The sequence below is a fragment of the Girardinichthys multiradiatus genome, chromosome 9, assembly GCF_021462225.1.
Source record: "Girardinichthys multiradiatus isolate DD_20200921_A chromosome 9, DD_fGirMul_XY1, whole genome shotgun sequence".
Classification (NCBI taxonomy): domain Eukaryota; kingdom Metazoa; phylum Chordata; class Actinopteri; order Cyprinodontiformes; family Goodeidae; genus Girardinichthys; species Girardinichthys multiradiatus.
The window spans coordinates 2,821,405-2,847,719 of record NC_061802.1 but is presented as its reverse complement, the minus strand read 5'-3'; the positions used below and the strand labels follow the sequence as shown (position 1 = coordinate 2,847,719).

At 42.1% G+C, this 26,315-nt stretch overlaps 1 protein-coding gene across 1 annotated transcript; it reads right to left on the bottom strand.

The window, feature by feature from the left end:
- Positions 1-1,783: 1,783 nt before the first annotated feature.
- LOC124873865 (zinc finger protein ZFP2-like) lies at positions 1,784-24,107 on the bottom strand. Its single transcript, XM_047374887.1, has 4 exons — positions 23,841-24,107; positions 15,509-16,891; positions 7,530-7,715; positions 1,784-4,417 (listed from the first exon to the last, which is right to left on the bottom strand). The coding sequence occupies exons 1-4, from the start codon at positions 24,010-24,012 to the stop codon at positions 3,705-3,707; spliced, it is 2,454 nt and encodes an 817-aa protein (XP_047230843.1). The 5' UTR covers positions 24,013-24,107; the 3' UTR covers positions 1,784-3,704.
- Positions 24,108-26,315: the final 2,208 nt, after the last annotated feature.

The window sequence follows — 26,315 nt, the reverse complement described above, 5'->3', positions numbered from 1 at the left end:
ATGATCCAGGCTCATATCATGTCCAGCCTCCACCCCAGGTTTGACCTTCACCAGTTTGCTCACAGAGCTAACAGATGCACAGAAGATGCTGTAGCTCTTCACATCGCTGGATCCCACCACCGGCTGCTCATTGTAGATTTCCGATCGGCACCAATTTCACATCTCGACAGGTGAACCTTACAAACCAGTTTTCATACCAAATTGTGGCAGTGAAATAAAGGCTTCTGGCAAAGCTATTGAACAGAGGTGAAGGGACAATCAGATTGAGAAACTTTCTTTGAACTTTAAATATTAACCTGACTCCATGTCCAACCTGAGCAGGCAGCCTGGAGATGTTTTCATACAAGCAGCTTCTTCTTCAGGACCATGCACAACAGGCAGGTCCTCATCACAGCATCTAGTTCTGCAGAGCTGTGGAAAGAAGTTAGACTGGGAGCAGCAGAGATAAACTTTTCTAAACTGGAGGTATCTTTATCCAGATGTTAAGGTGTAAATGTTCTGGAGTGTTTCTGATTTTGGGTTTTTCATTTTTTAACCTTAACGAGATAGATTCAAACACTTCCTTTCTCAGTTAAAGGAAGTGAAAAATCATACAGCGCAACCATTCCAATGATTCCTCTGAAAAAGCCCAGCTTCCCTGCGCCCTGAAGACAGTTAGATAAATATTGATGGTTGTAGTCTGTTTTTCTACTGTTTGATGTATAATTATAATTCTGACCACTTTGTGAATGAACTCAGGTCACTGGTTGGTTTTAAACAAAGTTAAAAGCATTTTGATGTTTTTGTGGTGTTGGAGAAATAAACATTTTAAATGACAGTAACCTAGATTTATTGCAACTAGTAACAACACTAAATTATTACATTTAATAAGACCATAATAGGGATGTTACAGACCGCAAATAATTGGCTAGCTTCCACAGTTTAGAGGAAAAAGACTCATCTGTAAATAAGAGAACATCTTTCTATGACACAGAACCTCGAACTGTAAAAAACACGAGGCTGAAGCAGACTCAACATTTGATGTGTTCAACACTGTAACAGTTCATCTAGTTGTTAATATACAATTACAGCCTGGCTCAAAACTATTCATACCCCTGGCAGATTTAGCTTTGAAGGAATCTTTTAAGGTGACCAACACGTTTCTTCTGACTGGAAATAATAGTACTGTTTTGGACCGAACAGTACAGACTTGAATCTGTAGAACCCCTGTAGAGCAGGCGTCTCTAACTCCACTTTCTGCTCACTTTTAAAAACATCTCTTCACCAGCACACCTAAATTTATGATTTGCTCGCAGTTTCTGGTCAGGAACAAACTTTCTGCCTAATTTAAAATAATTTTAAATCTAAATCTCCGTGGGGTATGAATAAATCTGGGCTTAACTTGGTTTGGACTTTTAAGTTGATGCACGGATATAAAAGAAAGTCTGACCACATTTCTGCCTCCTGGCCTGTATATTTTTAAATTATTTTATCTGCTATTAAAGCTTCATGGTTTTCCCCACCCTGCACTCAGCTCCTAAATCATCCCGGTCCGTTTTTAAATCCCTTCCCATCTCTTCTCCCTGACCTTTGACACCCTTAAATGTTGACTTCTTGTTCAGACCTGATTCGGACTGATTGTTTTATTTTAATACAGGGTTGTGTTATGTTTTGAATTTATTACCGTTTCATTTATTCTGTCTGCAGATAAAGCTGATATGTTAGAAGGAATGTCTTCAGCTCTGATGTGTAAAACATTGTTGACTCATGGTGAATGAACTCCTATAATAAACCCTTCCAAATGTATTCAGAATCAGAGATTTATTATTAAGTATGTTTGTACGGAAAAATATTTTTTCACATAAATATTCAACAGCAGCAGAAAAAAAAACATTTATAGCAAAACTACATGAAAGCTAAAAAGCGATGACTCGGTGTATCAGCAATGATCAACCTGCACAGAAAACTAAAATATACAGTCTACATTTAATCAGCTGTAGTTTAGCTGCGAGAAGGCAGGAAAACCTGTGGATTGTTCCTTTAAAATGGAACAGGAAGTAGTTGATGACGTAGAGAAGACTGTTTACGTTTCAAGTTCAAGTCCAAACGGGTCAGTTCCTGTTAGGTCAACGTCATTCATAACTTTTCTCCAGAGAAACTAGTCGCTATTTTAATGCATGAGAGCTAAATAGAACCCAGGAAGCAGAGTGAGCGGTTCTGGACAGACAGCTTCCTGCAGAACCCCCCTCACCCCACGGTTTTTACCGTTTCAGTTTCCAGCTTTTCTCAGGCAGGTCGACGAGTTGAGAACGAATGTTAAAAACTGCTTATGACGCCGTTCTTCGTGGGAACGTCCAGAGACACATTTCATGTAACTGAATAAAAGCACCGAGCATCTCAGAAATGACTGCGTCCACGCTCAAACACTCGTCATGAGAACAGCAGCCGACCCGCCTTTCGCCGCTCCAATGTTACAGAACTGACCACAGCTTGTCCACCGACCCAGACTGTCACCATCAGCTGAAACAACAATCAAATTCAAAGTGACTTTTTAGTTTCTACTCGAGATCTTTGACCCTGGCAGTTTTTTGTGTTTAGTCCAGAACTGAACCACTGATACCATGGTGACTTCTGCCACTGCAGCAGAACCCACAGAGCCCCCCCCCCCCATGGAACAATAAGCAGCCATTTTGAGCGATAAGATCACAACCAAGGACTTGTTCACAGCAGACCGACTGAACTAAGAACTGTAGCAGCTGTCTGATCACTAACAGAAGATCTCAGATCTTGCAGTTCTCTGTTGGATCTACTGGTGCTCATTTTCTAACGTTGCCTCATTGGTTTTGCTCAGCCGACTGGAGTGAGTCCATCTGAATGCAGGCGTGTTTCTAAAGGGCTCTGGATGTCACACAATGGATATTAGCTGCTAAATGCTGGGAAAATGACCTAAAACTATTCATCAAAAGGTTAAACTGTTGAGTTCGCCTGAGATTTAAAGTCTTCTGCAGCAACTTGTTGAATAGAGGCTGTAATCATTCTTCACACTGGATTATTGGGATTTACATTAATCCAATTTAAACTGTTAAAGTTGCCCTAAATTTATTTTTATGATCTTTTTTATAATTAGGGGAAGGAACTGCTCAGTTTTACTAAAAACTTTATCTTTTATTATTTTGTCTGTTTTCAATATGTTAGCATTTGTTAGATTGTGGACGTAAAAACAATCAGAAGTTGATTTTTTTTATCCATCTAATCAGCTGGTTGTTGTGGCCGGAGCTCTTGAACAGGTTTCCTCTGCATCTGCTGAAGCTGAACGAGGAAAAGTGACGCTTCAAACTTCCACAAATCCCTGGATCAAGATGCCTGGGATCATCACTGCAGCTCAGCGGCCCTTCAAATCTCCAGCTCTGCTCCTGACTGTTCTATGCCAGAACCGGTTCTGCTGTGAGAGTGGAGAAACATGCAGGCTTTATCAGACGTGTTAAAGGACAGGAAGTGGGATTTAAAAGCAGGAAAGTTAGAGAAGAAAGAAGAACAATCTAATGAAGATGTTCCTGCTCTCCATCAGCCGTCTAACCAGCCGCTCCGCTCAGTTTAACAGACCTCAGAGGACTCCAGGAGACAGGAGCAACCTGTAGCTTAGAGCCGGTCAGAACTGAAACAGATCCACTGAAATCCCGAGTGGGTTGCAGCTTCAGGCCAGACTGGACTTCTGCTGAAATTGATTATGGCTCCAGCTTCTGATGCTGAGTTCTCAGGTGTTTATTTAAGCTGCTTTTCTGCCTGAAGAATTTTCCACAGGTGGTGCAGGGGAAAGGCTTCTCTCCTGTGTGGATCCTCATGTGGTCGGTGACGTGGATTTGCTGTGTGAAAACTTTTCCACAGATGAGACACGCGAAAGGCTTCATGCCGCTGTGGGTTTTCTTGTGATTAGCTAAATAACTGGTGTTGCTGAAAGCCTTCCCACACTGATCACAGACGAATGGCTTCTCGCTCGTGTGAATCCTCTTGTGTTTGGTTAAGTAACTGTTCTTAGCGAAACATTTTCCACAAATCGGACACGGATACAGATTCTTCTCTGCGTTATTTGACAGAAGGTCCGGTCTCTCGCTGGGATTTCTGGTTTTCTCAGCTTTTTTCGTCTGTTTCAGGACTTTGTTCATTCTTTCCTCCTGATTTTGATTGTCAGCTTCAGGATGGTTCTGAAAGAGGAGCTGCTCACTACTTGGTTCCACTTCGCCGTGCTCCCTTTCATCATAATCAACAGTCACCATAATGGCATCAGTCTCCTGCTTCAGCACGAGCTCTTCATCCTGATTGGTGCAGACCTCCTCCAGTTCTCTGTTCACCTGCGCAGGTTCTGGTGCCTCCTGGTCTGGACTGGAGCTCCCCTCCTGGTCAGCAGAAAGGTCCTCACTGGTGAAGTGACGTTGAAGGCCTGGAAGAAGACATGAGAAAACATTTTACTGTGATTCTGAGAACCTAGCAACCATCTCCCTCCATTATCTCCACCTGTAAAAAGCTTCATTTTACTAAACATTATAAAGTTTCAACTGAAACATCTCATCACCAAGAAGATGGCAACATGAGTGATGTTACCATTTAACTAACCTCCATGTTGAGTAAAATCAGTGAACAAACCTGAGTAAACTGGCCCTCTGCAGGCATGGTTTAGAAGAACATAAAAGCTGCTCAGCTAAAATGGAAAGATCCAGAAAGATCTGGAAGGGAACAGAACAGAATGGATGGAGACTCAGCCAATGATCAGCTTCAGGTGTTTAGAGAAGGTCCACCGTCACCTGGGAGTACTGTAGCAATGAAGCTAGTGTGAAGCTATCAACAGGAAGGTCCCACTGTAGGAAAAACACCATGACCTGAAGAGGTTACGGTTTCTGGCTCATGAAAGCAAGATGGGTTCTGTTTGGTTCCGGAACCTGAAGTGAGTTTCTCATACACCCCAATCTCAAGCCACAGTACATTGAAGCATGAAGACACGTGAATGCTTCTCACAGTTGTCATCACATACCAGGGATCAGAACGCTTGAAGAGGTCAGGCTGAGGAGGACATTGAAATGGATGTTTAACAACAACACCCCAGAAACCAAGCTGCAGAGCTTTGGTCCACATCAATAAGGTTACTGGAGTTCAGGAGACCTTCATCCAACAGAAAACCTGTGAGGAGATGTCAAACATGCCGTTTCGGAGGCCAAACCAGGAGATGCAGAGGAACCAGTCACCCCGGGCTGGACAACCTGTTCACAAGACCCAGAAGTTGGTCTGCTCCATGCAGAACAGATGTAAAGCAGTTCTTAGAAACTCTGGTTCTACACTAAATATCGGCTCAGTGGTTCACAGGACAGATGAAAGGTCAACACTTCTGTGTTTTCTGTAGAGAACAGATCTGATCCATCTTCTTCATGTCTTGAAGGAATATTCCCAGCGTGTGGGCTGGATGAAATCAGGATTTCTGACCCTACATAATGACCAAAAATCATTCCTAAACTAATTGGAATTCATTGGAACTATTATTCCCAATTCTGTCAAACAAAATTAAGATTTATTATGTTACAGAAAACTCAAAAAATGAATTTTTCTTTTAAAAAGTAGTAGCAAATCCACTCCTGCTGCATGAGTACATAATAAGAATAATATGAAAATCTATTATTACTGTTTGCAAATTCATCAAAGTCAGAAGTTTAACTTCAGTGTAAACATTATTACTGTAAGCCCATTTGTACATTTTTGCCAATAACCAATATTTACTAATATTATATATATTTATCAACCTGTCACATGACCAAACAGACCCAACCCCCACCCGTACGCTAGTTGTTAAAGAACAACTAGCGTACCGGTACTGGTGGTGTTGCCAGTACATCGTGCATCCCTTCTATAGCAGCTGTAATATTTTCACCATTTTAAATCCTTCTCTCCGACACTCAGAATGCGTCACATTCCTGTCAGGGACCCACAAAGGTCCTGGCATTCAGGCAGCAGGAGGAAACTGGAAGCCGTTGTATTTTCATTTAAAGAACCATGTTTAAAGTTCAGAACCATTTTCACGTGGGTCACTGAGGTTAGCTGTGCTGCCGCTAGAAACAAGAGACCTGTGGTCAATCAACTCTGACTAACTGGTGACCAGTTAAACAGACAAATCCAGACCAAGAGAGCAACCATCTAGTTAAATGTTTACTTACTTTGCTTCCTTCTGTTGGAAGTAAAGACAAAAGTCCTTGAAAGGGTCCAAACTACACAGCTCAAAAAATAAAGGGAACCCTTAAACAACACAAAATAACTCCAAGTAAATCAAACTTCTGTGAAATCAAACTGTCCACTTAGGAAGCAACACTGATTGACAATCAATTTCACATCTTGTTGTTCAAATGGAAAAGACAACAGGAGGAAATCTTTGGTGATTATCAAGACACTCAATAATTTAATTCAGACACATCTCAACCAGATGTAACTCCAGACTTTGACTAGGCCAATCCATAACCTTTATTTTGCTTTCTTTTTTTAAGCCATTTATAAGTGGAATTGCTGATGAGAACATCTGGATAATTTTCCCGCTGCAGAACCTAAGGGGTTCTTAAGGTCACAACGTGATGGCAGACATTGTACTTCAGGATTTTCTGCTACAGGACAGAATTCATGGTTCGGTCAATAACAGTGAAATTCTTGGGGATCATCAAGATGTTTTTGATAAACGCGAGACAGGCCTTTGTGCTCTTTTGGGTCAGCAGCGGTTCTGGTCATGGAACTCTCCCATGGAGGTCATTCTTGCCCAGTCTCTCTTTCATGTTGAATCATGACCTCTGACATTAGCTGATACAGTGAGACCTGCAGAGGTTTTGATCTTGTTCTGGGTTCTTCTGTGACCTCCTGGATGAACCCTTGATGAGCTCCTGGTGGGTTTATTTTACTTGTAACAAAGGATAGGACCAGGAGATCAAATAGTAGATACAAATAAGTAAATCAATTAATTTGTACAAATCTTAATTGCACTACATAGGTCAGTAATCCTGACAGCTCTAGTATTTCTTGAATATTGTATTGTAAGAATAAATAGGTTGAATTTGCTGATTGAACTGAGTTGGGTTTGTGAAAGAGAAATGTGGATTTTACTAAAATCAGACTCCGTTTATCATTCTAGAGTTATGGTTCATTCTCTGTTCAGAAATACAACAGAAACGACCCGAGATTTTAAACACCGACTGGAAACGCCGGAGTTCAACGTCACATCATGACCGCTGCGCGAATAAAACGTTTATAGCTGCAGATATAAACTATTTAGACGTTTAGAAGAACAATCTTCATCTAGTTAAACCAGTGAGACGCATTGTTCTGTACGGGTTCTATGGGCGGACGTGCTTATTTAGTGTGGAACATAGAAATAAGAGAAACACGTTATCAGCTTGAATTGCTAACAGTAGTTAGCATCACAGTGATACGGAAATCTCACTGATTTCTGACTTTCAGACAGAAACGGATCATCTCAGGAGTTAAACTATTCTCGGATCCGAGCTGTGACCTCCGCAGATCGGACCTACCTGCAGGGTTCTGGCCGGTTCGGGGTCTCCAGGTGAGGTCCAGCAGTCTGCGCTGACGGTCGATCTCCTCCTCGTACTGGACGATGGTTTTTTCCACCTGTGAGAAGATTTCTTCAGCAGCAGCAGTTAGTCTCTCTCTGATAAACTCTCTCAGAGGCTGAACTGAACACATTGTTGCTGCGCAGACTCAGACTGAGCAACACAGACAAGCTAACTATGCTAACCGCTGCACCGGAAGTTACCGGAACAACTTCCGCTATTTTCAGGGTTGATGTACCATAACCTCATTACCGCCATCTGCTGGAGAAGCCTGAAATCAAGCGAAAAGAAAAGTGCTCCACTAATAGCCAGTTTCCTCTGAAAGCCCTGGGATTTGTTTAACCCGGGTCAAAGGAACCCTGGTCTGTTTCTATTGCTCAGAAAGACCACGAAGCATTTATTTAAATCAGAATAAGAAGTGAAGAAAACTGCAATACACCTTCATTCCAGCAGATGGCATTACTCCTTTACTCCGTCTAGACGATTATTAGTTAATATATATATTGTTTTCTAAATGATAAATAATAGATGGTGAGCAGCATTAGAGTTATACAGTTGATTATTTCCTTCCATTATTCTTTAAGTTGCTCTGGATCCATAAGCAGGAAAAGTTTAAATCACCCTTAACGTTTTACCAACCTGCATCAGGGCAGGGTTGTTGTTTTACAACTACATTATTCATTTACAATAACTACTTACCACTGCGATAATCTATATAGATATATCTATAGAGATATATATGTATATATGCATACTAATAACAGGTAAGTCTAGCACTCAGTGTGGACTCATGAACATTATGTGAATCATGCACAGACCAGGGCCACTTGGCTTCCACATGTGGCTGCATCACATCTGATCTTGACAGTACACAACTACAATTAGCTGCTATGTCCACTACATTTGTATTAAGTGTATTTAATACAGGCCAGAATAGAAAATCCTTGATTGTCCCACAGTGAGAATATTCAGGTCTGTCAACAACAAAGCAAAAGGCAATGAAAGCATCCAGGTTCATTTATCAGTAAAACCATAGAAGTTACCAGACTACAGGCTATCAGAACCAGTCAGAAAAAACAATAAGGCTGTATAGTAAAGGAGAATAAAACCCAAGATAAATTAGATTTTTTGTACATACTGTGTGGTTTTCAACAAGGCATACTCAGATTAAATTAGAGGTGCAGAGTAGTCAGGTGATATTGGTGACAGCAACAATGTAAAAACTGTGCAATATCATATAAAACATACATCAAATAAATAATCTCCTTTATTTAATGAAGCAGCAATAAGTGTAACTGCCATATATGCGGCCAATTAAGCCTGGAAACCCAGAAATATAGGGATAGATAATGCTTAATTATGAAAATGCGATACAGATTAAATTACTGCTTTCATTGGTCGACACCAAACCAAAAATAATTTTTTGGAGCTCTTCAATTTAGCATTAATTAACATGGACGGTGAACCCGATGATCATTAAAACTTTCATATCTTTGCCATCTGCTACTGGACCACCTCACTGGTTGCCTGCAGTAAGTGAGGACACAGGCGGTGTCTCTGACAGATAGGTGAGTAGTATGAGAGCACAGCACGGAACGGTGCTCTACACTCTACACTTCCACATCAACTCCCCAGGCAGCCATCTTCAGAAGTTCTCTGAAGACTCTGCCACAGTCAGCTTCATCCCAGGTGAGAACGACTCAGAGCACAGAGAATTGATTTTTGCAATCGCGGACCCACCTCACTGACTGCGATGAACATCCGGAGAACCGATGTGGAGATGGTGGACTCTTGTAAAATGGACAGGAGTCACGACACTGATGCTCCTTACAGGAAGGGTCAGAGCAGACTCTACCTGCTAAGAAGACTGAGATGTTTTGGAGAGCAGGGGGCGCTACTGAAGACCTTTTTTGACTCTGCGGTGGCGTCAGACATCTTCTGTGGTGTAGTGTGTTGGAGCAGCAGCTTATCTAGAACTGAGAAATAGGCTCACCAGGAAGACCAGCTCTCTGGTTGTAAATTTGTCATTCTTATTTTCCCTTTCTGTGAATATGAATACTTGCATTTGCCTTTCACTCTGCTGCTGATATACCTGCATTTTCCCACTGTGGGACAATAAATGTTTATTCTATTCTATTCCATTTCCCACCTGCAGACCCTTATGACCATTAAATGCAATATGATCACTAAAAATCAGACATGATCCAAGTTGTTCCAGAATGTTGCAGATGACCCCTCCTAGAAGTAAAAATATATCATCCTACATAAACAAAGCGTTCTCCATATCCACAAAGCCCAGCTGTGTTCTGAGAGCAGATGCTCCATACACTGAATATTTAATACAAAAAAATGATAAAACACAAAGATGGCCAGAAACTTCACATAGAGAAGAAACAAGATAGAGAAAGCTCAGAAATGATCAAACAACCAAAGCCATAAATGCAACACGTTTTATATTATTTCTTATTGATACAGCTACATGCACACGTTAGGAGCGGATCCACCAAGTCAGTTCAGCACAGACGGTAGGACGTGTGCTTCTTTGCAGTTGGTCCAATATGCTGCTGCAGGTCTTAGAACAGGTGATGGAGGCCATGGTTTGCTGTGGCTGAACATCCAGGTTTGTTTGGATTCTAAGATTCTTGTGCTGAAGTTTGAGACTCTTGGCCTTTGTAACTCCATAGGAGCAATGAGATGATCCAGCTCCTGGACTCTGGGGCAACTAGACACTTTCTTCTATAGATATTTTATTGACTGTTGGTAAGAGTATGCAGGCAGTTCCTGGAAGATGAAGGAACTGATACCACATACTGGCCTCCATGCTCCTGATCTAAATCCAATAGAACATCTCTGGGACATCATGTTTAGGTCCATACAGGTTGCACCTCAGACTGTCCAGAATCTCAGTGATGCCCTGGTCAAGATCTGGGAGGAGATACCCCAGGACACCGTCCATCATCTCATAAGGAGCATGCCCCAACGTGGTCTGGCTTGCATGCAAGCTTGTAGAGGCTGTACAACCTACTGAGGACCATGTTGAGATGCTGCAGAGGACTGGACCAGCCTGCTTCATCAGTTTTTCAGGTTGAATTTCTCAGTAACTTTGGATGAAGCCCTCTGCGGGTTGATGATTTTCATGAAATGATTTGGCATCCTGCTGTTTCTAACACATTACCTATTCCAGGTCAGTATGAATCTGATCTGGATCAGAACTGAGATCTGATGTGTAGATTAAGGTCCAACTCTGTTTGGTCTCTACTGTTCAGGAATGAAAACATGACCAAATATTCCTTCATCGGGTCATTTCATGTCTCAGCATCGATATTTTATCAGTTTTTGGTGTCCTGTGAAGCCCTTTGAATCACTCTGTATAAATGACACTGAACTGATAAACGTACCTTAATAAAGACAGTCGGAAAACTTTATACATAAAAAAAACTATTTATTTGTGGTTTTTACTGAGATTTAATGACAGAGAAAACAAAGCAGTGAATAAAATGCTAATAAAAGGTTTTGGTGAGGTGTTTTTATAAAATAGGCTCATGTCGACTTAAACCACACAGGATAATAATTCATTTACCGAACAATGAGAGCAGATTTATTTGATGCATTTAAAGCATCCAATACAGTAATGGTGTTCCATAACATAACATCAGATCATGAAAATTAGAACTTATTGACAATTTGTTGAAGCAGCACTTATCTACAAGGCACAGTATGTCACAAAAGTGAGTACACCCCTAACATTTTTCTAAATATTTTCTTATTTCATCAGTCAGTGTACAGGTTGTATAATAGTGTCACAGAGCCATTAGTGTGTAACCCGCTGGCAACTAAAGTGAGTACACCCCTCAGTGAAAATGTACAAAGTGTCAATATTTTGTGTGGCCACCATTATTTTCCAGCGCTGCCTTAACTCATGGAGGTCACTTGAGATTCAATTAAATGTTGTTGTAGCTCATATCATCCAAGGTTTCCTCAAAGAGTCGTTGTAGATGCTGATGGCTGTGGACAGGAAGGATCTCCTGTAGCGCTCCGTCTTACAGCAGATCTGAAGAAGCCTCTGACTGAAGACACTCTGTTGTTGTAGGACAGTCTTATGAAGAGGATGATCAGGGTTCTCCATAATGTTCTTCATTTTATGAAGTATTCGTCTTTCCACAATGATCTCCAGAGGTTCTAGAGGGGTCTCCAGAACAGAACCAGCCTTCTTCATTAGCTTGAGCTTTTTTAAGTCCCTGGTTCTGATGCTGCTTCCCCAGCAGATGCTGGCAGAAGAGATCAGACTCTCCACAACAGACTTATAGAAGATATGCAGCATCTTGCTGCAAACACCAAACCAAAGGTCCTAAGCTTCCTCAAGAAGTACAGGTCCTTCTCAAAATATTAGCATATTGTGATAAAGTTCATTATTTTCCATAATGTCATGATGAAAATTTAACATTCACATATTTTAGATTCATTGCACACTAACTGAAATATTTCAGGTCTTTTATTGTCTTAATACGGATGATTTTGGCATACAGCTCATGAAAACCCAAAATTCCTATCTCACAAAATTAGCATATTTCATCCGACCAATAAAAGAAAAGTGTTTTTAATACAAAAACGTCAACCTTCAAATAATCATGTACAGTTATGCACTCAATACTTGGTCGGGAATCCTTTGGCAGAAATGACTGCTTCAATGCGGCGTGGCATGGAGGCAATCAGCCTGTGGCACTGCTGAGGTCTTATGGAGGCCCAGGATGCTTCGAATAGCGGCCTTTAGCTCCTCCAGAGTGTTGGGTCTTGAGTCTCTCAACGTTCTCTTCACAATATCCCACAGATTCTCTATGGGGTTCAGGTCAGGAGAGTTGGCAGGCCAATTGAGCACAGTGATACCATGGTCAGTAAACCATTTACCAGTGGTTTTGGCACTGTGAGCAGGTGCCAGGTCGTGCTGAAAAATGAAATCTTCATCTCCATAAAGCTTTTCAGCAGATGGAAGCATGAAGTGCTCCAAAATCTCCTGATAGCTAGCTGCATTGACCCTGCCCTTGATAAAACACAGTGGACCAACACCAGCAGCTGACACGGCACCCCAGACCATCACTGACTGTGGGTACTTGACACTGGACTTCTGGCATTTTGGCATTTCCTTCTCCCCAGTCTTCCTCCAGACTCTGGCACCTTGATTTCCGAATGACATGCAGAATTTGCTTTCATCTGAAAAAAGTACTTTGGACCACTGAGCAACAGTCCAGTGCTGCTTCTCTGTAGCCCAGGTCAGGCGCTTCTGCTGCTGTTTCTGGTTCAAAAGTGGCTTGACCTGGGGAATGCGACACCTGCAGCCCATTTCCTGCACACGCCTGTGCACGGTGGCTCTGGATGTTTCTACTCCAGACTCAGTCCACTGCTTCCGCAGGTCCCCCAAGGTCTGGAATCGGCCCTTCTCCACAATCTTCCTCAGGGTCCGGTCACCTCTTCTCGTTGTGCAGCGTTTTCTGCCACACTTTTTCCTTCCCACAGACTTCCCACTGAGGTGCCTTGATACAGCACTCTGGGAACAGCCTATTCGTTCAGAAATGTCTTTCTGTGTCTTACCCTCTTGCTTGAGGGTGTCAATAGTGGCCTTCTGGACAGCAGTCAGGTCGGCAGTCTTACCCATGATTGGGGTTTTGAGTGATGAACCAGGCTGGGAGTTTTAAAGGCCTCAGGAATCTTTTGCAGGTGTTTAGAGTTAACTCGTTGATTCAGATGATTAGGTTCATAGCTCGTTTAGAGACCCTTTTAATGATATGCTAATTTTGTGAGATAGGAATTTTGGGTTTTCATGAGCTGTATGCCACAATCATCCGTATTAAGACAATAAAAGACCTGAAATATTTCAGTTAGTGTGCAATGAATCTAAAATATATGAATGTTAAATTTTCATCATGATATTATGGAAAATAATGAACTTTATCACAATATGCTAATATTTTGAGAAGGACCTGTACAGTCTGCTCTGTCCCTTCTTGTAGATGCTTCACAGTTGCATTCCCACTCTAGTCTGTTGTCCAGTTGAACACCGAGGTATTTATACTCCTCCACCTCCACTTCTTCCATGATGGAAATAGTGTTTGACCTATTCTTCTTTCGCTTTAAATTACACATTCATCTGATTTGTTTTATTCACATTCAAGATGTTTCCACAGCATGCCCCAAACGGTCCACCAGAAGCTAAATAAACGTGTCTGCAGACATTTGAAGGGAAGGAGGTGATGGGGGGAACTTTCAACAGCCGGGAAGTAAATCTGTGGCATTTAAGGAAAGGTGAAAAGTCTTCCCACTAGGAGAGCGGGAGTCTAACGATGCTAACCCAGACGTTACCCATACATGTGGGTCTGGCAGGCAGACTTTTGTTCATTTCTCTGAATTAAAACTTGTTCAGACGGAGGAGTGTACCAAGAACATTTCAAATAAAACTGTCAATAAATGGATTCAAATGAAACTAAGTTTAAAGGCTTTCACAAGCAAGTGCTCAGGATCACTTACTGTAGCGGCCAATTCATTTGGAGATAAACAGGTTTTCCAAAAGATCAAATTAAAGAAATTAGAGAGGGATTATAGAACAGAAGGAGTGCTGAGAGAATGAAAGTTTAGAGACTGAAAACTTCCTATGATCCAAACAGAACAGGAGATGGGACTGATTACTTGAAATATTATATGGTGCGCTACGGCGACATTTTTCCACAACATACATTTCACATGGGAATATTTTCAGGAGTAGATTCATATGAATCATCTCCAATTTGGTGCAGATTGATTGATATCTGTGGAAATTAGATCCAAACGTATTGAAATGGCGCAGCGGGTACACTCCATCAGAAAGTTAACAGATGAACTTGTTATCAGTCATCTGATGTAGTTTGAAGCGGTGTAGATTCAAAAGGTCACAGAGGGATCTCCATGAGTCGAGACTTTCTGTTCCCAGGGGACTGGGCTGTTTCTGTGTTTGACCAAGCAGTATGGAGGATTTGGGAAAAATCGTTCATGGTGATGTTGGTGCAGCAAAGACATTTTATGTGCAAATTGTTCATATTTCTGGTTACGCCCATGCCACTGGAAGGAAAGTGCTTTTTGATCATGATCCTCTAATCCCTTCAGTTTAGGGCCGTATAATCACAAATGTATCAGTTTATAAAGTCTCCGTACAGCAAAGAACTACAATAAATATTAGCTAATTATCAAGGTAACATGCAGGCAAGCTCTTTATGCAAGTTAAGTATTATGTGACATGTTTTAATGCATCATAAAAGTGTTTTTAATGGTAAAATGGTGGTAAGAAGTTTTAATGTTAGAAATATTGCCCTTATTTTTTTCTTTAAACTATGTTTTAAGTAAAACTGAGATTTTACTGTGAAATTGTTGCCATATAGCCGACTTCAGGATGAATGTTGATAAAACATATGGAAAATTTTAGACATTTACACAACTGTCAAAAACGATATAAAATACAAGAAAAAAAGCTGCTTTTTAAAGTCCACAGAAAACAAATGTATCACAAAATGTTTGTAAAAACAAATACTTTGTAAAAAATACTTTGTGTAGAATTTACAAACGGCAGAATTTAAAGAGGCAGAAACAAATCTCACAAGTATCAGAATAAATGGATCTGACTCTTGTGAGTACATTATGAAAAAGGTAATTTATGAAGTATATAAATACCATGTCATTCATTATCTCCCTATGTTGTGGAACCTAATGATGGTTGAGATCTTGTTCTGCTTTCCAACCACACCTTTACCTGTGGAGCTTTAGGACTGGATTAGAATGACAGGTGTGGTTTATTTGGTTAGCCAGATGATTTAGGAATGCAGCTTCGAGATCACAACAGATGAACTAAAAGACAATAAAAGTCTTAGTTCTCAAATACTCTGAGAGCGTCCTGATTGTGACATGCTAAACCGTCTCACCTGTGTGAGTTTTCATGTGGGCAATTAAATAAAGGTTCTTGGTAAAACCTTTTCCACAGGTCTGACATGAGAAAGGTTTCTCACCAGTGTGAGTTCTCATGTGACGAGTTAATTGACATTTTACTGCAAAGCTTTTTCCACAGGTTAGACACGAGTAAGGTTTTTCTCCTGTGTGAATCCTCATGTGGAACTTCAGATTTCCTTTCAAACTGCATCGTTTCCCACAGATCTGGCAGGAGTAAGGCTTCTCCCCGGTGTGCGTTCTTATGTGCTGAGTCAAACTGCTCTTCATGATGAAGCTTAGTCCACAAGTCAAACATGAAAATGGCTTTTCACCGGTGTGAGTTCTTATGTGTGTGAGCAAAGCACTTTTCTGATTGAAACTTTTCCCACAGGTCTGACACATGAACGGTTTCTCTCCAGTGTGTTTCCTCAAGTGAACTTTGAGACCTGGTTTCTGAGTGAAACTCTGACCACAGATCTGACATGAGAAAGGCTTCTCCCCTGTATGACTTCTCATGTGGCTAATCAAAGTACCTCTGGTACTAAAACTTTTCCCACAGGTTTTACATGCATAAGGTTTCTCTCCTGTGTGAGTTCTCACATGCGTTGTTAACTGACTCCTGCTAGCAAAGTTCTTATTACAGATTTCACATGAAAACGGTTTCTCACCGGTGTGAGTTCTCATGTGAAGAGTTAAATTCATCCTCTGAATGAAACTTTTTCCACATGTCTGACATGAGAAAGGCTTCTCACCACTGTGGATTTTCACATGGTTTTTCAAATGACTTTTGAGAATGAACCTTTTTCCACAGGTAGAACATTTGAAAGGTTTTTCACCTGTGTGAGTTCTCATGTGGGCAATCAAGTACTTCTGAGTAAATGTTTTCCGACATATTTTGCAAGATGACAGATTATAATCTGTGTCACTTTTTTTGTGCCTTTTTAGTTTTGTTTTGCCCCTTCTCCTTCGTTGCTCCAACTCTTCATCTGTGCCTGATCCCGAGTCTTCATTAGTGCTTTCTTCCTGACTTTGGTACTCCACATCAGGGAAGTTCTGGTCCGTGTTTGGTTCTGGTTCTCTCAGGTCTTCGTCATCAGAAACAGGACTTATAAAGGTTTCCGTCTCCTGCTTGTGGTCTATGTTTGGTTCTGGTTCTAGGGGGGATTCCTGCACAGAAACAGGACTCACCTTAAAGGCGTCAGTCTCCTCTTTCAGTACAAGCTGCTCTGCATCCTCACTGATGCAGAGTTCATTGTTTTCCTCTTTAATCTGCACAGGTTCTATTTCCTCCTGATCCAAACACGAGTTTCCCTCCTGGTTGCAGAGCTGCTGCTCCGTCTGAACCTCCTCCTCCTTACAGATATAATGTTGTGGGAGGTCTGCAAGGAAAATAAAGGAAAGTCATTATTGTGACTAAGAACTAAACAGAAGCGGGTCTACCTGCCCTTTGCTGCTCTTACAGACATACACACACACACACGGTTACTCAAAATGGTTGAAGGTCATCCAAACCCAGGTTACTATAACATGCGTGTGGCCTGCCTACTTTGATGCTGGATTAAATCTGAAATTGGGATACCGTCTTGAGATATCTTTTTTGTAGAGCAAAACTGCCCTGGCACATGTAGGAAACCGTATGCTCCATATATATATAGTATGATTTAAAAACCTAAAGAAAGGAGCTAAACACTTTAATCAGCCCTTAAACCACCAAGAATCCACATAGTCCCATTTCCAGGAATGAAAAGGCAAACCACCTCTGCTCCGATTAAATGCGTGCTAGATTCATAAATACATCTTTTGTAGCATTCAAGATGGCAGTGTGCCCAGATTGTGCAGCTCAGAACTTTTCCACTCATTTCTGGGTTCGCCTTTCAATCATTTCATTAAGTGTCTGTCAGGCAAACATCACTTATAGCTGACAAGATCTCCAGTTACTGGGATTACACAGAGAATGGACTCTTACGCAGCTCATACATTTAAACACACCAGTCGGCGAGGCTGGTTCCCCTCCAGTCCGTCATGCTTACGAACAAAAGGAGGTGGAAACCACTCTGATCCTCAGCCTTTTCCTTACTAACACCGGGTCAGGCTGAGGCTTGGATTTATCAAGGCCTCTCTGGCTCTGATCATCTCCAAATCTGAGCTTCACCCAGCAATACCAATACAGCTGTGGAGTCACCAGCCCGCACCCCCTACACCACCGTGACAGATCCCAGACTGAACAGAAACCTTGCAATAACGTCAGGGAAAATGCATTAAAACAACCGAGAATGAACCCACAACCCCCTCTTTATCTCATCCAGGTAGGGCTAAAATATCCTGCTGAGAAATAGGAAAACCCTTCCAGAAGTGGACAGATAACCAGTTTCTACAGATTGCTTAGCCTACATGGCTTAATGTGTGTGTGTGTGTGTGTGTGAGATGTTAACAGTTATTGGTCTTGCAATGGACATCAGTTTCAACGCTTTGTAAGGATACATAATGCAAAATATACTTTAATGAAAAATAAATCTTAATGTTAATGTTTCTGAAACATATTGAGAATTTAATACACTGAAACCTACCAGATGGTTCATTATTTCATTCAAACTTTATTAAATATACAATACTTCAAACATACTTTAAGTATGAAGATAAACAGTCAGACAGCAGTTATGCTTAAAGTTTATATACTTAGATCATTTAATTTTTACCAGGGTAATTCATCAGATTACAGCTAACTTTTTCATTAAACTGAGTTTTGTTAAGGGTAATTTTTAGATTTAAGGCATTAAGTTTACACCATGATGGTGTGCAATAACCCACACAAAGTAACGCTTCTGAAGCTAAAATATTTTGAACTGTAAAATGTCGTAGTTATTTTGGTGCTACTGCATTTAATGACTGATCTCGAGTTAGAAGCTGCATGTACCTGGCAGCTTAAGTAACTTATGCCACCTAGCACACCGTTTGTTCAACCGGGAACCTCTGGGAGGCGCTACAAGACAGGAAGGGCTAAAAAAAAAAGCACTTACCAGAGGGCTAGAAAGAACTAAACACCACATTTCAGTAAAAGCCATTCAGTTCAGAACTGCAAAGATATAAGGTCATAGCGGTCCACAAACTGATCATGTGTAGTAGTCTGGAATGCCAGCGGAAAACGTGTTGAAGACATGAAGGGAATGAGCTACAAACATCTATCACCAATTAGGAAGCAGTCCTGCCCCTTAATGTCAACTGGTTCAGTCCAGCGAGGTTCCAATGGGCAATAATCATGAAGTGGAGAGAACATCATTTCTAAATTAGCCACAACACGGTGCTCCCAGTAAGATTTCAGCCAGAGGAGTAAAGTAACTAGAAGAGCTGCCTAAGAGCCGAGAACCAGTTCAGAAATGGTAAATGGCCTGAACTTGTGTAGCGCTTTGTCAAGTTCCCAGAGACCCCAAAGCGCTTTACATCAAAAGCAGTCATTGCACTGACAGAACTGAGGCTGCCATACAGAGGCGCCACGGGGCCCTCTGACCACCATCTGCAGGCAAGTCGGGTGAAGTGTTTTGCCCAAGGACACAACGACTGAGACGGACAGAGCGGGGGTTAGGTTAGAACCGGCAACCCACTGATCACAGGACAAACTCCTCCCACCTGAACCACATCCGCCCAGAAAGACCTAGAATAAACAGGTCCACTAGTTTAAAAGAAAACCATATGAAATGCACTCTACCGTGGCAAATATGCACGCTCACCATGCAAGCCTCCACTGCTGAAGACAAATAGGTTACAGTACATTTAAAGTTTCCAGAACAATATTTAGGGAAGCAAGTGAAATACAAAGAGAACTTAGGCTGGTCAGATGAGACCAATATCCAACTCTTTGGATGCCACAGTACACACAATGTAAGGAGGTCACTGCAAATAACCCCAAAACCACCAAACCAACTGTGGAGGTGGGAACATCAGGGTGTGGAGCTGGTTTTTGCTAGCAGACTTTATTGGAGTAAAGGAAGGAGGTCCGGACAAATGTTCCGAGACATTCTTGATGATAATCTGCTGCCATCTACCAGGATGATGATGGTGAAAGACGAGGAAGTTTCCATCACGACAAAGGTCCCAAACGAAGCCAAAAGATCTCTCAGTTGGTCTCAGAATAAGATAATAAAGCTGCTAGAATGGCCCAACCAATCACTGTGTCATTACATTTTATTACACATAACCCATGGCTCTCTATGGTTTGACTTATTTGCTTGTGAGGACTGGATATGTGATTTCTGCTGGGTGAAGCTGGTCAAAGAGAGTCGAGATCCACAGCGTCCTCATGGGCTGAAAGGCCACTCAAAGAGGAGGAAGCCAGCACCCCAAAAGCCAGATCAAAGCATTCAGATGTACTCAGGGATAAAGACCTTTAATTTGGGAGACATGTCCTGTGCTCTAATGAAAGTAAATTACAACTTTCGTCCAATCCGCTATTGTCAGGTTCTGGATGGTCTGGGTTAATTGTAGCCTCAGTTTCCAGGAGAGGCACCTGGTGTGGTCTTCTGCTGCTGTAGCCCATCTGCTTCAAGGTTCCATGTGTTGCAAGTTCAGAGATGGTGTTCTGCACACCTTGGTAAGAACCAGCGTTGCTTGTCTTCTGACACCACAGAAAGACATTTCCATCCCAGTAGATGAGATGTTTCTGACCCAGTCAGTTGAGCCTGTCTGGGACCAACATCATCGTCACGTTCAGACACATTGTTCAGCACATCTAGACCCAGAAGAAAAGATCTCGTTTAAAAAAGATCAAGAAAAACCGAGAACAAGATCAAGACAGCCGCTGTGGTCGTTTCACACTTCTGTTGTTTAGATCTGATCCAATTCTTGTTCTCTTCGTTTTTCTCAGACAGAACCTGTCATAACCTGCTGCAAGACAAAAGGAAACTACCAGAACATTTCTTTGACATTGATTTCCTCCTTCTTACCCGTATGGAGTCTGTTTCTGACCCTGAAAATAGATAACAGTCCACATGGTCTTAAGTTATTCACATTCTGAGATGATTGGTTTAAACACAAACCCTGAAACCCGTTTCCAAGGGGAAGAGAAGGAACAGTGATTGTTGTTTCTGGTCCAGAGATTAACAGCAACCTTCACAGAGATATTAGAAACAAAGAGCTGGAGACCTTCACCCTGAAAGAGATTCTTCTGAATCTGAGACCATTAAACTTGTTTAAACCATCTGTCCACTTTATTAGGTACGCCTGTTATGTTTATTAACAGAGTGAATCAGCCAATCCCACGGCAGCAACTCCATGTATTTTTGGCATCTAGACACAATGAAGACGACACCAACCACAGGCTGACCTACTGGGATTTTAACCAACAACCATGTCTCAGGTTTACAGAGCCTGGTCGGAAAAAGAGAAACTATCCAGAGAGCAGCAGCTGAACGGATGGAAACGTTTTGTTGATGTCAGAGCAAAATGGGTCACGCTCTGCAAATCGATCACATATCAGGCCACTGGATGAATTCTAACGGTCGGGTCATTATTGTAGAGCCCAGGTCCAGTCCTAGGGAGCTCAACTGGATAACTCGGTACCAGGCCTCTGCTGAGCTGGAAGACTGAACGCTGATGAGGGAATTCAGGCAACTGGTTCACGTCTGATGGAGAAGGGATACATCTAAAGCTGCAGGATGGTAGCTCTCCAGGACTGGACCTGTGGAGCTCTGCAGCAGATCTTTACCCTTAAGAACAAGACAGAATAGTGTGTTGAACTGAAACAGACATTCTGCTTGCACTATGTAAATATCAGAAGCACGGTTCTGTTGGACCACAACTTCAACAACCCCGACTGCAGCTATCACCGGACAAAAAAAAGAATGATATTCTGGGTTTGTTTATGTTTTCGTAGCAGCAAACTGGTTTTGAGAGGACTGGTTTTCAGAGGAGCCAGATATACAAACCAATGGTCGTCGTGAAAATCAGCCGATTTTCTCATAGCGACCGGGACCATTGCTTTCAGGCCCGTTTCATTAATCTCACCCATGTGCTCATGCATAAAGAAGAACTTCTGCAACCTGTCCCAGTTTGGTCAGTTCTGAAACGTTAGACTGATTGGTTCTGGCACCGTCTTCAACAAAAACTTCTTTTCCACAAACAGCCGATTGTGCAGACTGGTTTCTGAGTGGAAACCACTCCTCTCATTAAGAAACTGATTTAATTAAGATTAAAACAAGATATTAATTAACGGCATCCTTTTAAATAATAAATAAAAAAACATCTTGCTTGGCTTTACAGCCATAAAACCTCCATGTTTCCTCTGGGATATTAAGGATTTATCTTTGGTGATGAGCTCTAAGTGTTTGAGGATGGAAAGGCTCCTTCCCATCACCCTAATCCTTAGTTCCCTTTATGTTCATGTTTTTTCAGGTACCTGTTCACATAAACACCCAACATGTAGCAGCTGTCTGGTGAACTGTGTGCTCATCTTAAAGGAGATCTTTGCAGAGGGCGGCATTTTAACGACAGGAACATCAGAGTCTGCTCAGATATCCATCACAAATCATTTCTGCTGAACACTTTCTCAGGGCACCAATTGGCTCAGAGAGCAGGTTACCATGGTGATGGGCCCAGGTAAGAGGTAAAGCAACTTTATGATACTGAAAATCCCAAAGTGAACCTGAAGTTACCTTAACAAACCACTGGCCCTGAGGTGCAGATGGAGGAGGAACCAGTACCAACATCTGCTTGTCTCCATATCATTACTCTACAAGCAACATCCTTACAAACAGACTGAATGGCTGTTAAACAAGTTTTCACATTTTTTTGCCTTATCTAATAATTTTATCTAATGTATTTTATGAATTTATATTTCACGTAAAACTGTCCTGTTTCTGTCTCCTGTTTTTCTGAACGGCTGCTAGATTTTCAAAGATCAAGGAACAAGGACCATCTCCTCATTCTCGTCATCTGGGACACTCTGGAACCGGTCCCACCCTTTAAACTCCTTTGAATCCACAGCTCAGACAACCTGTCTAACACCTGAAACAAATATGGGTCTCAGTGCGAGTTTCTGTCCTTCATAGCAGCACCAGAATGCACTCTGACCTCCTGACCTGTGTGCTACCACAGCTGCACTGCAGCAGAACAAACAGCACTACAGTCAGGGTCCAGCTCCCAAACCTGGAGGACATTTAACATCATTACTGCCTCAGGAAAGCAGGGATTAAATGCACAGACCCCACACATCCACTCAGTCCACTCTGAGTTCCTGCCATCTACCACTAAGCATTCAGCACCTGGACCACAAGGCCGAGAGAAGCTTCCAGTTCACCCTCACACAGCACTTTTCTCAGAGATGTATGTGCAGCGACCTCCCCGTCAGTTTGCACTAGAGTATTGCATGTTGCCTGAACCTTCCACACTGTGTTTAAACTGGCTTAAACTGCTTGTCGTTTGCACACAGTCCATCCATAAGATATATTAACTTATACAACTCTGTCTCTTTGGAGAGTGTGACCTCAATGGTGTGCTTTACTTCACAAAAACCACAAACAAATAGCTTAACGATGGTGCTGCGAGAGTTTCCTGTGAACTTGCTAATAAGGTAATATACATTTAGTTTGCATGTTCTCCCCGTGCATGCATGGGTTCTCTCCGGGTACTCCGGCTTCCTCCCACTGTCCAAAAACATGACCCTCGGGTTAACTGGTCTCTCTAAATTGCCCTTAGGTGTGACAGTGTGTGCATTGTTGTTTGTCCTGTGTGTCTCCGTGTTGCCCTGCGGTGGACTGGTGACCTGTCCAGGATGGACCCTGCCTCCCACCATAGAGTGCTGATAGGCACCAACTCCCCCGTGACCCACTATGGAAGAAGCAGTATAGAAGATGCATGAATGAATATATATATATTCTACGATAAAATGTGTGACCTTTCGGTTGATTAAAGGGACACATTCAGTTCTATGCATTAAAAAGGCAGAACATTCATTTCATGGAAATATCCGTTTTTTACAACTTCCAGACTGTGAGCCGAGCCATGAATTAGCCCAATTATTTGACACATGGACAGTATAACTGTCACAGGATCATGGTTTGATTAGAAGTTCTTTATTTCTCCTTGAGATGAAACTGTTGGATCCCTGCAGTCATGATTCCTTTGCCTGACCTGCTGCATGGCAGCATGGACAGAAACACTTTCAGGTAAAATGACCACAGACACACCTGCCTGTCTTACAGAGTTGGACAGCAGGGGGGGAGGTCATGTGCGCATCAGTTCTTGTTAAATTAAACTTTAGCACAGACCTCAGGCCTCATGAAACTTCATCTCGCAGTCGCTAGTAAAACCGACAGTAATACACCTGCTGGTCCGAACCTGCTCGCTGTAAGCTGATCCGGGGTCTCCAGGTGAGGTCCAGCAGTCTGCGCTGACGGTCGATCTCCTCCTCGTACTGGACGATGGTTTTTTCCACCTGTGAGAAGATTTCTTCAGCAGCAGCAGTTAGTTTCTCTCTGATAAACTCTCTCAGAGGCTGAACTGAACACATTGTTGCTGCGCAGACTCAGACTGTCACCTCACACACGGAAAACCTCTGCTAGCGGGAAGCTAACGATACTGGCGCCTTTGTTTTCTTCCACCGGAAGTCCAACAGCCAGTTTCCGGCGTGACGCCTGACAGTAGGGGGCACTGTCTCTCCTATTAAGTGAAAGACGTCGCAGCAAGAAAGTAATAAAATCAGTTTTCTGTGTTCAGATGTTAAAACATGTGGACATTTCAGCAGGATTCCTCGGAGGACAGACCAGGGTGGAGGACAGACCAGGGTGGAGGTTGACCAGGGTGGTGGTTGACCAGGGTGGAGGTTGACCAGGGTGGTGGTTGACCAGGGTGGAAGTTGACCAGGGTGGAGGACAGACCAGGGTGGAGAACAGGGCAGGGTGGAGGTTGACCAGGGTGGAGGTTGACCAGGGTGGAGGTTGACCCTTTAACTGTAGAAAACGTCTCCTTGTGTTTCTTTTGTCTGAAGATCAGGAAGTGGTTTCTACTCAACATGACTAATATTTGTAGTTTTAAACCTGCAGATATTCTACATTTTTTTATTTATGCCTAAATATTACATTTATTCTTTTAAATGAAGCAAAATTTACACTAAACTTTTACACCTAAATTTTGTTATCGTTTTATTTCATTCTTTTAAGTGTTTGACCTCAATTACAGGTCCTTCTCAAAATATTAGCATATTGTGATAAAGTTCATTATTTTCCATAATGTCATGATGAAAATTTAACATTCATATATTTTAGATTCATTGCACACTAACTGAAATATTTCAGGTCTTTTATTGTCTTAATACGGATGATTTTGGCATACAGCTCATGAAAACCCAAAATTCCTATCTCACAAAATTAGCATATCATTAAAAGGGTCTCTAAACGAGCTATGAACCTAATCATCTGAATCAACGAGTTAACACTAAACACCTGCAAAAGATTCCTGAGGCCTTTAAAACTTCCAGCCTGGTTCATCACTCAAAACCCCAATCATGGGTAAGACTGCCGACCTGACTGCTGTCCAGAAGGCCACTATTGACACCCTCAAGCAAGAGGGTAAGACACAGAAAGACATTTCTGAACGAATAGGCTGTTCCCAGAGTGCTGTATCAAGGCACCTCAGTGGGAAGTCTGTGGGAAGGAAAAAGTGTGGCAGAAAACGCTGCACAACGAGAAGAGGTGACCGGACCCTGAAGAAGATTGTGGAGAAGGGCCGATTCCAGACCTTGGAGGACCTGCTGAAGCAGTGGACTGAGTCTGGAGTAGAAACATCCAGAGCCACCGTGCACAGGCGTGTGCAGGAAATGGGCTACAGGTGCCGCATTCCCCAGGTCAAGCCACTTTTGAACCAGAAACAGCGGCAGAAGCGCCTGACCTGGGCTACAGAGAAGCAGCACTGGACTGTTGCTCAGTGGTCCAAAGTAACTTTTTTCAGGATGAAAGCAAATTCTGCATGTCATTCAGAAATCAAGGTGCCAGAGTCTGGAGGAAGACTGGGGAGAAGGAAATGCCAAAATGCCAGAAGTCCAGTGTCAAGTACCCACAGTCAGTGATGGTCTGGGGTGCCGTGTCAGCTGCTGGTGTTGGTCCACTGTGTTTTATCAAGGGCAGGGTCAATGCAGCTAGCTATCAGGAGATTTTGGAGCACTTCATGCTTCCATCTGCTGAAAAGCTTTATGGAGATGAAGATTTCATTTTTCAGCACGACCTGGCACCTGCTCACAGTGCCAAAACCACTGGTAAATGGTTTACTGACCATGGTATCACTGTGCTCAATTGGCCTGCCAACTCTCCTGACCTGAACCCCATAGAGAATCTGTGGGATATTGTGAAGAGAACGTTGAGAGACTCAAGACCCAACTCTCTGGATGAGCTAAAGGCCGCTATCGAAGCATCCTGGGCCTCCATAAGACCTCAGCAGTGCCACAGGCTGATTGCCTCCATGCCACGCCGCATTGAAGCAGTCATTTCTGCCAAAGGATTCCCGACCAAGTATTGAGTGCATAACTGTACATGATTATTTGAAGGTTGACGTTTTTTGTATTAAAAACACTTTTCTTTTATTGGTCGGATGAAATATGCTAATTTTGTGAGATAGGAATTTTGGGTTTTCATGAGCTGTATGCCAAAATCATCCGTATTAAGACAATAAAAGACCTGAAATATTTCAGTTAGTGTGCAATGAATCTAAAATATATGAATGTTAAATTTTCATAATTACATTATGGAAAATAATGAACTTTATCACAATATGCTAATATTTTGAGAAGGACCTGTAATGTGAAATCCTTAAACTGGTCAA

Bases quoted from the DNA above. Each gene is read 5' to 3' on its own strand.
- LOC124873865 (XM_047374887.1), bottom strand. From the start codon at position 24,012: ATGTGTTCAGTTCAGCCTCTGAGAGAGTTTATCAGAGAGAAACTAACT. The intron at 16,892-23,840 runs GTTCGGACCAGC...TTTTCCTTGCAG, and splicing joins GATCAGCTTACAGCGAGCAG to ACCTCCCACAACATTATATC. The intron at 4,418-7,529 runs GTAGGTCCGATC...GTCTTCTTCCAG, and splicing joins AACCGGCCAGAACCCTGCAG to GCCTTCAACGTCACTTCACC.